General features: G+C 38.1%; 1 protein-coding gene across 1 annotated transcript in view; it reads left to right on the top strand.

Moving 5' to 3' along the window:
• The window catches only part of LOC134755103 (uncharacterized), a 29,293-nt gene extending 17,736 nt beyond the window's left edge, over window positions 1–11,557 (top strand). The window contains exons 6-10 of the mRNA XM_063691581.1: window positions 4,472–4,644; window positions 4,860–4,992; window positions 10,580–10,744; window positions 11,084–11,242; window positions 11,394–11,557. Coding sequence (XP_063547651.1) covers window positions 4,472–4,644; window positions 4,860–4,992; window positions 10,580–10,744; window positions 11,084–11,242; window positions 11,394–11,539 — 776 coding nt within the window. The 3' untranslated portion in view covers window positions 11,540–11,557. The remainder of the gene's footprint in view (window positions 1–4,471; window positions 4,645–4,859; window positions 4,993–10,579; window positions 10,745–11,083; window positions 11,243–11,393) is intronic.
• The last annotated feature ends 1,272 nt before the right edge of the window (window positions 11,558–12,829 follow it).

The following is a 12,829-nucleotide window of genomic DNA, read 5'->3' as shown; positions in this document are numbered from 1 at the left end:
TTGTTATACAAGGGTGCAGTTGTATTTTACCCGCGAGTGTGGAATTGAAACACGAGCAAGCGAAAGGATTATACTTTAGAACCACTCGTTCGCTCGTGGTTCAACTATAGAATCCTTTCGCTTGCTCTTGTTTTAACACATGAGAAGTAAAATACATTTGCACCCGTGTGTAACACAAAACTTTTCCCCTCACTAGGTATAGCGAGGAAAGTGCAACATCTACAGGCGTTAGATCATCTTCATCACTGGAATCACTCATTTTTTTACGATAATACGATATTAAATATAACAGAAAACTGGAAGTTGTGTATTTTTACGTGAGTCGGAGTCGGTGAGAAAACTTTAAAGTAAAATTTTTGTTGACATTTGACAATGTTGACATCGAAGCGTTTTGAAATTGCATTTAGCTAAATTTGGTATTTTTTATTAAATTCTCAAACCATTTATTTAATGATAATTAATATCGAACGAACCATTATTATGAGCGTTTTACGTTTTGTTATCGTCAAAAGCTACTTAAACACGCTCCATCCAGGGTCAAATTACTTTCCCCACTAGTGGATAAAATGCGTTTTCCCCCGCTTGGTTTAAAGGATAAAAGACGGCTTTTCGAGCTAGTGAGAGGAAAAGATTTATGAACTGCATAAGTAAGTTTGTAGTCCCATATAAATATATGCTCTTACAAAGTTACTTTTGCAGTCACTACCAATAGTGGGTAAATAAGGTCTAAGATGTACGATGTGAGTATGAAGATGTCTATAGTTATATGTGTATAGTATGAGTATGGTATGGCTATGAGTATGGTAAGAATATGAATATGGTATAGGTACCTATTAGTGCGGGTATGGTGTGGTGTGGGATGGGTAGGTAGTACTAGTAGTAGGTACTTACTAGGGTATGAGTATTGTATGAGTACGTCGTATAAGTATAGTATGTGTGAACTAAAAAAATTGGCATCATTACATTTTTAATTTAATGCTTCGTTAAAAATTTGTACGCATTTAAAAAAAACTACAAAATTTGAGGAACGGTTTAAAAAAAATATGTTATTGCAATTCTTTCAATTGATTTAATAATAACTAAATAGTGATTATTTGAGAATATTAGTTGATATCCTTGAAAATTAATAAAAAAAGTTTTTTTCATTTTTTTTATATAACAAACCGGAAGTTAGTAATAAATATCTTTTTTTTTCAACTTCGCATTTTTTTATTTTTACACAATAATGTAGCTTATGGTGTACTAATGTCCTTTAAAAAAATTATAAAGGCATTTCGATTGGTTTTAAAGATTCATGAAGTAATTCGTAAGTAGGTACTGCGCGACGCTCCGTACTGAGAGGTAGTTCTATGTGGCAGTCTTTAATGGCTAATGCAAGAAAATACTGCAACATCGAATGTTTAATCGTTTTATCTTACGGGTTTTTTTACTTTTGCTTAACGGAATTAAAGCAATAAACAATATTTCATCGGTTAAGATCTATAAAAGCAAATCATGTATTATAATAAATCGTGCCTTGTAGCGCTATCACTGATCGGTTTAGGCGGAGTATGTCACATGCTTAAGAGGTCACTTTCGAGTTGGGTCACGTTCTGAGTTTGTCACATTCTGAGTTCGTCACATTCTGATTACGTCACTTTCTGAGGACGTCACTTTCTGAGTTCTTCACTTTTATAGCAAAGTAATATTTAAGCGTATACGAGGGCTGTTCCGTAAAAAGTTAGTCAACGGCGTACTATTAATCATGTTCATTTAATTTTAGTGTAGCTTAAAGACAAATTTCATTACAAACTCTTTCGTGTAAATGTCACTGGCCAGAAATGAAATTATATGAAATCAGAAAAAAAACATGTCTGTCACTTTTTGTTCGCAAAAATGGAACTATCGCGGGAAGCATTTCGTGCTATGATATATTATGACTATAGACGAGGGTTAACATACAAGGATTGTCATAAAAATTTAACTAGTGTTTTTAGGTCATTATCACCATCTCTTGCTACTGTCAGTTACTGGTTTCGTGAATTTAAGCGTGGGCGGAGCGACGTCAAAGATGAGCCTAGACCGGGCCGACCGCCAACGGCAGTCACTCCAGAAAATGTTATCAAGGTGGAGTGGCTAATCAAGGAATCTCGAAACATTACCCACCGAGAGATTCAGGACGAACTGAAGATTGGATCCCGGGCAGTTTCTACCATTTTGCATGACCACCTTCAAGTTCGAAAGGTTTCGTCTCGGTGGATACCACATTTTCTCACACAGGAGCAAAAAGATAGGCGTGTCGATTGGTGCAAATTTATGCTATAAAAAATCGATAAAGGCGATTCTCAACAAGTGAGCTACATTGTGTCATCCGACGAATCTTGGATATATAGCTATGACCCATTTACAAAACAGCAATCAACACAATGGGTCTTTGAAGAAGATGATTTACCTACTAAAGTAGTTCGCGGCCGAAGCGTCAACAAAAAAATGGTTGCTGTTTTTTTTCGACGTAGTGGACCTGTAGCCGTAATTCCACTTGAAGATCATAAAACAGTTACCAGCCAATGGTACAGTGAAGTTTGCTTGCCACAGGCCTTCCAGGAGCTGAACGTCAGTCGTCCAAGTACTGGAACCCGGAGCATAATTTTTCATCAAGATAATGCTCCGGCTCACACTGCTGCCAGAACGATGGATTTTTTAAGCAAATCAGGAGTTCAACTGCTACCACACCCTGCGTACAGCCCTGACCTGGCACCGTGTGATTTTTTTCTGTTCCCACGTTAAAAAAATCATTACGAGGACGACGATTTCCTTTTTTTGACCTTCCGCAAGAAGCGTTTTTTTCCTGTTTTGAAAGTTGGTTCAGTCGAATGCATAAGTGTATAAATGTAGCAGGGGAATACTTTGAAAAGTTGTAAATAAAGTTTTATTATATTCCTTATAGTTTTTGTTTAGCTAAAAATTTCCGAAACAGCCCTCGTACCTGCATAAACAATGGATACCAGCAATCATATTAGCTGTACGGCATATGGCCGCTTTTATGTATGACATACAGGTTATTTTTTAGTGGCCATTGAAGGGAAATACGAATCTACCTGTATGCACCTGTATCAACCTGTATGTCATACATAAAAGCGGCCATATGCCGTACAGCTAATATGATTGCTGGTATCCATTGTTCATGCAGGTATACGCTTAAATATTACTTTGCTATAAAAGTGACGAACTCAGAAAGTGACGTCCTCAGAAAGTGGCTTTCTCAGAAAGTGACGAACTCAGAATGTGAGGAACTCAGAATGCGACGTACAGAAAATCAGAGATAGCGCTACAAGGCACGATTGAATAATACATGATTTGCTTTTATACATCTTAACCGATGAAATATTTTTTATTGCTTTAATTCCGTTAAGCAAAAGTAAAAAAACCTGTAAGATAAAACGATTAAACATTCGATGTTGGAGTATTTTCTTGCATTAGCCATTAAATACTGCCACATAGAACTACCGCTCAGTACGGAGCGTCGCGCAGTACCTCCGAATTACTTCATGAATCTTTAAAACCAATCGAGATGCCGTTATAAAAAAAATTATAGGACATTAATACACCATAAGCTACATTATTGTGTAAGAATAAAAAAAATTAAAAAATGCGGTTGCGGTTGGTGTTATATGAAAAAAAAATTTTTTTTTTAATATTGTTTTTCAAGGAAATCAACTAATATTCTCAAATAATCACTATTTAGCTATTATTAAATCCATTGAAAGAATTGCAATATTTTTTTTTAAATCCGTTCCTCAAATTTTGTAGTTTTTTAAATGCGTATAAATTTTTAACGAAGCAATATATTAAAATAGTAATGATGCCAAATTTTTTAGTTCACATATAGGTCCAATTAATCCAACTATGAACAAAATCCAGAACCTGATAATTTTTTTGCTACCCGCTTGACGTGAAATGCCCCTAGTGTGAGATGGGTATGAGTATGGTATGAGCCTTGATGAAAGTGGTAGCTGACGTCGCAACGCAATTCTTTTACTACAAAAAAGTTTTGAGATGTAATGTGATACCAAGTCGGTTATTTTAGTCAGTGCCAGGGGGTGTTAAAACCGTATCAATATTAGATATCTTTAATTTTTAATACGCTAATCGCACATGCAGTTTGAGCATTACACATAATTACACATAAGCATATTAAGAATTATAATTAGAAGAATTGCGTTGCGACACTTGCATCTTTTTACATGTAATGTTTTTGGTGGGATTTTCTATTCGCGATAACGAGACGCTGAGTAGGCGCAGTAGAAGTGAGAATTAAACTCCATCTACTGGCGTTAAACTACACTTTGGCTTTATCAAGTCGATACCTTTACCTTTACTCGTATTAAACATAGGGATTTACGGAGGCGAATTAAATATGTATGAAAACCTAGAACAGAAACATAAATAAGTTATTGACAAACTCACAAAGGAAACTTAAATGGACCTTCAGGAAGCGGGCAATACATACCACGGCCGGAGACGCGGCGCTGTTTCCTGCGTAGCCTGGGCGAGCTGCGCAACCTGCGCGTTCTGGCGCTGGAGTACGCGCACCTCGCCGACGCCACGGGCGGCGCGCTCATCTCCCTCATCACGGTCCTCAAACGGCCCCATATGCGATTACAGGTACGCAATTCGACCTGGAATTTGAACTACCCGAATCTGTAACCTAAACGGTCACCGCGCCTACTGCGTTGAGCTTTGCGCATTTATCCTCAATAGAGCCAAATGAAAATGCTTTTTTGATTCAATAATAATTAGAAATTAAAGATATTTTTCTTGAAGATTACTAACATTTACTATTGACTAAATTTAAAATGTTATAAAGCACATGATTTTAGTTGATGTGCCGGGAAGACCAGATTCCCGGGCGCGCAGACCAGTCGCTGGGCACAGGTGGCTATGTCATCCCCGACTTGGCTTGGAGGCGGGTCGCCACCACCTGTTCAGATCTCTACTTGCTCATGACTTTCTGTAAGTCTTAAAAAATAATTATTATAAAAAAAAAACCCGACTGCACACTAAAAAGAGGAAAACAAGCCCCACAAGATTATTGTTTAATCAAATGCTAAAACCAAGCTATAGAATACCGTTTAAATAATATAAAATGCACTATTGAAATGTGTTCGTAATCGATAGTTAAATAAATAAAAACTTATTCTAAATACTCAAACATCAAACATTTATTCAGCAAATAGGCCACAGGGGCACTTTTACATGTAAATTTTTACAAGCAATACAAAACCAAAATTTACAAAAAAAAAAACAATTATAAATATGGAATCAATAAAATATTAGATACTTTGTTAGAGATGTATCCAGTCTAAATGTCGAATTACACAAAAAAAGAAAACTAATAAAAAATATACAAACAACAGGCAATTACTAAAATTGTTTAGAAATGTAAAAGTCTCTAGGTGTCAGAGATAAAATATGAATAATAAATTTAAAAAAAAGATCATCAAAAAATATAGGTATTATTACATATAAAATAAATTAAAATAAAATAAAATAGAATTTTAGAGGTGTACAAGGTCTCTAAGTGTCCAAAACTAAAATTAACTAAAATAATACATTCAAGCAAGAACATGATGGTCTCTTGAGTCAGTTCAACTGGACACTAGTCAGGGGCGTATTTACCCTAGGGCCAAGGGGGCCATGGCCCGGGGCGGCAGGCTGCAGGGGGCGGCGCAGGCCGCCGCTGGCTTTCAGTTTCGGGTGCCTCATTGGCGCCCCAATAATTTTTTTTTGTGGTGTTACTGGTACTAGACATAATTTAATTTAAAGTAAGTAACTATCCGTTGTCTATTGCCAGTAGTCACATCAATTTTTTTACAGCGCGTTTGCGCCCCTTTTCCTTCTACCTTAATTCTTTACCCATGTCGGATTGTCGACGAGTTTTCATGATGTCGCCCTGTGACGTCGCTCTTCACATCGCCCTAAGGCCGCGGGCTTCCGTTAATGCTTTTTGACCCTGTCTGTAACAAACGCCGTAGGTCGCATCCGGCGTGACGCTGTAGGCGACGTACAAATGCTTACTATGGAAATGCACTACAGGGGTCTGTCTCACACACCAGACGCCGCGGCGGCGTACGACGTTTGTTGCAGACCAGGGCCTAACGTTGCATGCTTGACGTCGGCATTAACGCCGTGAGCGACGTCTAGACGCCGGCCATTGCGTCAGCAGTCTCTATACTTCCTACGGTAAATAAAGGCATCGTGTACGACGTCCGTACCTCTGTGGCGCACGGCGTCCAGATGCTGACGCCGACATTAACCGAAAACCGTACACTATTAACACTATAATTATTGAGTATAGAATTCAGAGGCGACCAGGGAGTTGGCGAACGGGTCAGTCGGAGCCTAGCACAAAAAACAAAGCGCGTTCTTTTAGTGGGTATTAAATTTCGCATCATTCATTTAGTGGTTAATTACTCAGCAAAACACTGATCAATATACGCAAAAATCATATTGAAAGAGAACTTACAAAATTAGAGTTCGGAAACGACACGACATGGTTAGTTGTTTCAAAGGTGAACCGCAAGGCAGGAGACCGAGATACTGGACAGCAGAGCCCGAAGGGAAACATAGGGTGTATAGTTAAAAAAACAAACAGACGGACCGCAAGCAGGGTATTGAACTAAAGACCCTAGGATGCCGAAGGGAGCGCAGCACGTGAGGCCGAGATGCTGCAGAGCCGCTATTATAGGTACGACCCAATTTACAATGTTATTACTAGTGGCTCTGTGAGCTGTAGACCTCGCGTTAAGCTTAGAAAACGTAAACGTGAAAAATACTTAGTTCGTTGAGTCGTTATCACAGTCAACTCACAATGGTCTTAAGCTGGCGCTTATAGATAGACGCTTTTGGCGCTTTTAAGTCCTTTATGCCAATTTTCGCATTTTGAAACATATCCTAAAACTGCAGGATCGACAAAAAAATCTATTTAATCATAGAATCTGGTCACAAAATTTTACGAGAATCGGTTAAGAATTGCGACCTGGCTTTAAAACGAAGACCTTCATAAACATTATGGCGGACTAAAAGGTCAGGTTGCGAGCCCTGAAAAGCTTAAACGTCGCGCTTCCCAGAAGACCCGAAGCATTCCTGAATTTCCAGCAAGTCGCGCCTTCGGTTTAATTTGAGCGAACGCCAAAGGTCGAGTAGCAGGAGAGCCGAGATCACATTGGTTCCAAGTTCCAAGCCAATTCCAATAGCTCTCCTCTCCTCCAGCTCGGTCTTCGATCTTGCATGGGTGTCCATGGGTGGCCGGAGCTCGGCCTTTGGTGTCACTTTAACGTGGTCATTGTTACAATCCCAAACATTGATTTTTCCCACCTCGACCTTTGGATTTGCGCGGAAGAGCGCCGCAATTGGACGATCCGGGACTTTAGCACTATGCAGAGCTTGTCTTGGCCATAGGTTTTTGTCCCAGCTCAGCTCCACTGAAGATCGCCCTTTAATTATCTTAGGCCCGCAGAAAACTTTAATCATATTCGTAGCCTTCCAGGCTCCCTTAGACATGACCAGTGCTTTAAGCTCTGTGCTTCTGCAGTTCGGCCTTCAGCCTCACAGGGCAGCACACCGCTATCGGACGCTCCGGGTCTCCGGCCTAATGCAGAGCTCGGCCGTCGGCATCGCTCACAATTGGCTATAGGTTCGATTCCAAGCTCTGCAGAATTGCACTAAGAAAAAATTTTGCTTTTGTGTTTGTTTCATGGGTCATGGGGGGCGGCAGAGGCCCAATGGCCCGGGGCGCCAAATATGTAAATACGCCTCTGACACTAGTATGGTCAATTCACAGAAAAAAAAGACTAAAACAAAACAAATATTGCTTAAATTTTATCATACTATCAAGATCAAGCTACTGTCTTGAAGGGATCTTTATCGTCTATAAAATCGTTTACAGTATAGTACGCCTAACTTGACAAACAGCGCTTAACATGTGACTTAAGTTTGTTATGTGGCAAATTCACTATATCAGCGGGCACTTTGTTATAAAAACGTGTACAGTTCCCGACGAAAGACGTACTAACCTTACGGAGGCGGTGGGCGGGCACAGCAAGTTTATGTTTGTTTCTAGTGTTATAGTTATGGATATCACTGTTAAGCTTGAATTCGTGGATGTTTTTCCGAACATATAATATTGTCAAGTATGTATTGAGATGCAACGGTAAGAATGTTAACTTCCTTGAATTTCTCTCTTAGGGATATTCGAGCGCCCAGTCCATAGATCGAACGTACATTACGTACAGCTCGTTTTTGCAGCACAAATATTGTCTGAATGTCTGCCGCTTTTCCCCACAACAGAATTCCATACGATTTAACACTATGGAAGTAACTAAAGTACCTATATACCAGCCTGGCCGTCTCTACGTTTGTTAGCTGTCTGATTCTCCTCACTGCATAGGCTGCTGAACTAAGTATAACTAGAACTAATAATACTAACTAAATATAATTTATAAATGTTGATGGTAAGTATCGCAGGCGGGGACCAACAGAGGGTTACTTATATTATAGTCATTTTGGTTGTTGGTTGTTAAATTCACTATTTAGCAGAATGTTACTTAGGTAGGTATTTTCGTTGGTGGCGGTCAAGTTGGTCCCCGCCTGCGATACTTACCATCAACATTTATAAATTATATTTAGTTAGTATTTAGAATAAGTTTTTATTTATTTAACTATCGATTACGAACACATTTCATAGTGCATTTTATATTGTTTAATCGGTATTCCATAGCTTGGTTTTAGCATTTGATTAAACAATAATCTTGTGGGGCTTGTTTTCCTCTTTTTAGTGTGCAGTCGGGGTTTTTTTTATAATAATTATTTTTTTATTTATAACTTTTTAGCTGTTTTTATTTAACGAAAATTTTGTATTTCTATGACGACGACCAAATTCAAGGTGGTTCCTTGCAGTTTATACCTTACGATCCTAACAAGAACGAGGGGGTATTTGACCTTGGATCGCGAGTGGTCCCCATACAACCAACTATCAGTGATAATTACTTCATTACCGCCAATCTGGACTATTGGCACTGAAGTCATTATTGCTGAAAGTCTCGCAAACGTTTAAGTTCAGTTAAAGAACTTTCGTCGTGGGGTCGTCGTGACGAAGAATTAACATGTTCCTGTAGGAATTTCGGGGTAAAATGTATCCTATGATACTCCCGTGATCAAGACGAATCTAACGATACCTCATACATCAAAATCCATCAAGCCGTTTAGGCTACAGGAGGCCACAAAGAAACAGACATACATACTTACATACATACATACTTACATACACTCGAAAAACATTACCCTCCTCCTTTGGCAGTCGGGTAAAAATAGGCAGATATAAAAGTCGGTCGTTAATAATGATTTTGAATTGAAAATGTACCTACTTATTCTGCTGGGAGTAAGAGAAGTCAAATGGGAGTTCGTTTAAGCTGAATTTATTTACTTGCGCCGCGCATCGATTAGCTAGAACAGAACAAAGTGAACCAGTCACATTATAAAGGGCATATTTTCATAGAAATTTGACATTAATGATGACATCGACACACTGTCATTGCAAATGCCATGCAGAGTTAGCTTGGTCCGATTTACGTCGTTGACCACTGTTGATAGATTCCTCAGATAACAATTTTTTAACGCGATTAATTTACCTATGCCGAATTTTTCTTAATCTGTGGCATTAGCAAAATTAACAAATTGAAGATAGCGGGCCATATTTTTGGCCTCATCGGTATCTCCGATATTAATTTTCATCATGATCGGACTAGAAATACAAAGATGTTACTTATTCAGCCTTGAAGGAATTAGTAATGGAGTACGCAACGGCGCATTGCTACATCTTCAAAAAATTCTGCCGTTTTTCGTAAGGGCCATCCCCCTACCCCATGGTAGCACACATATAAAGAAACTAAACTACAAATGCATCTTTTCTACGCACCCATACTAAAACAATACCACAACACTAAGTTAAATTAGCACACTAATTTCACACTATCGGTGTAGGCGTAATCGAACCGATTAACAAGGCTTCCAAGTGTCTGGATATTATCGTATAGATATAACATATAACTTTCTAGGCGTCACAGACAGCGCCACTTGGTACTCGTGGAATAGTTTAACAAATATGTATATCAAATAATTTACTGGATTACAGTATTAAATGAGCCATTACGGTGCTTACTATAAATAAGGCTACTGCTGCTACAACACTCAGCGTCAAAAAATCGCACCTTTTCAGGAAAAAGGAAACGTGTAGGTATTCTGGTGAAAATTAAAAAAAAATGAAAAACTACAAAATCCACAGATGCAGGAAAAATAAACTTAAAACAAAACTTAAAACCTAGTGCTGCCTCCTTTTGCCTTCCGAGTATAGCTTCCATGTGATCAGTCATGACTGTCATAAGTGCCACGATGCGTTTTTGAGGTAAGTCCACTCGTCAACAATGGCGTCTTGAAGCTTGTCGAGAGTGGCCGGAACAGGATCATGCGACCGCACCCGCCGTTTTAGCTGATGATATATTTCGCTCCAGTTATTACTTACATACATTGCTGGTGGTTTCAGGCCGCATTCGCAACTACGACGACATCCGTCGTTTCCTGTCTCCCAGCATCCCGTTGCGTGAGGCGCACTTTCAGCTCGGAATAGACCTGACGCAGTCCAAGAGACAGGATTCTGACGTGAGCTGCCTCGTGCGCCATCTCGCATTCAATTATGCGAGCACTCTAGGTAGGTAGGTAGGTTTAGTTAAGTTTATTTATTTCATAATAATATACTTAGGATTAGTCCTAAACAATCTTACTATAGTGTTGCTAATCGAAATCAGGTTTTGTCTATCTGTCTATGGTGGTGGTGGAGCATCGCCATTCTGAACACTTATTCTGTCCCGATACCTAAGTACCTACAACATCTTGGTGGTAGGAACCCTGTAATATAATACTCGTAATAACCTTTGTTGTCTGTCTGCCTGTCATGTATCACGTTCTAACATTAAGCGAGAGTGACACATGACACGCCAAGCGATAAAAGCGCGACCACATTCTATCCGTGGTGTGCTGTTGTCGGCAGCGGCCCTGAGTATCCACCAATGGCGTTTCGCGGTATTCCCGCTGCGGCGCGTGTTTGAGCTGATGCCGCGGCTGGTGCGGTTCTTCTACGTCGGCAGCTGCCAAGATGAAGTCGACCTCAAGCGAATGCTGCACATCATTGCATGCGGAGTTTGCGACAGTTAGTATAAAACCACCCATAATACGAGTAATAAAAATTACCATTACTACTCACACACCAATCACCATTAAAAAAGTAAAAATACCACTTCCTTTTGAAGTCGGTTGAAAAAGTATTGAATCTTAATTAGGTACTTTTTACTTCTTTACAGAATTGAAACATTTGAAAATACAAATTCAAGATGAAATGGCGAAGCGGGATTATTGGAAAAATGTAATCGAAAATATTTTGGAAGAATATAAAGATATAATGCAAGTATTGGAAATAAGATTTGAATTAGAGATTTATAAAAGCTGAATAAAAATATGATCAATATACAGAAGCACTTAATTTTCCCACTCGGGAAATTTCCTCATACAAAATATACGAGCGTAGCGAGTGGTTCGAAAAGTAGAATCTTGAGCGCTGCGAGGGTCTCAAGGCACAAGGGTTAAACAGATTTTGCCAGCGAGCAGTGTTGGGCGCAAGTTGTGTAATTTAATTGCATGTAATTAAATTGTTTGTAATTTAATTACATGCAATTCCATTTCCTATGTAGTTTGGAAATGCAATTACATTAATTAGAAATTAAATTACTCAATTACTGAATGTTAAACATTACTTATTCTGTGACAAAGATGAACAATTGTATTACATTCACTCTTACTGTCATTTATTCTATACATTAACTTAAACCCGATGGTATAAAAATTTTACATTTTAATCCTTGAATTTCCCATACATAAAACGGTTTTTTATTTATGTATTATTTCCGCTTGTACAAAAACTTGCAAAAATACTCCTTTATGTTTTTTTAATACAAAAAGTCAAATATTGTAAGGTTAGTCAAATTTAAAGCTCATCCATAATTTTAATATGATTTTGGAAATAAAGATGATCGAAAACATGTATTCAAAAAAATAAATCGTTATTGAGTAAAGTAATTAATTTCTAATTTCAAAATGTAATTAAAAAAATTATTAACCATTACATTTTGCAATTGTAAATTAAAGGCGCAATTACTTTTTTTACATGTGATTTAAAAAAAAACATTACTAATTGTAACTGCAATTGTTAATTAGTAATTAAATTACTTTTTGCCCAACACATCCACCGAGTGAAACACAAAAATTTTCACCACACCAACGCAAGGAAAATACTAACTGTAAAATATCAAACTAAATCAAATCCAAATTAACGTTATTAAATATTTATCATTCAAAATCATAATTTTAAAGTTAATTCTACCAGCCAGCATAAGGAAACAACTCAAAATTTGCATAGGATTAGTCTGCAACAAAATCTCGTGGATAAAATGCAACTTTCTCATCAGTTTTTGAACAAAACATGATCGTGATCAAAAACACATTAGCACAATTTGACAGCTGCAAAAGATGACGCTATACTAATCTAAGTATTTCGAACTTGTATTAGGCCCTGCACGTTAAAATGACATTTGAATGAAAAAGGTAACTTTAACCGTTTGGAGGCCAATGACCGATATATACGCACCGTAGGTTCAACGCAAAAGACCGATTAATCGGTCATAGACCACAGAGCAACATAGACCTACATGCATATGCATAAAGTTCAATTTCAGTTTTGACA

This window comes from Cydia strobilella, chromosome Z (assembly GCF_947568885.1).
Source record: "Cydia strobilella chromosome Z, ilCydStro3.1, whole genome shotgun sequence".
Lineage (NCBI taxonomy): Eukaryota > Metazoa > Arthropoda > Insecta > Lepidoptera > Tortricidae > Cydia > Cydia strobilella.
Note: the sequence above shows the minus strand (reverse complement) of the source record. Positions and strands in the feature narration are given on the sequence as shown.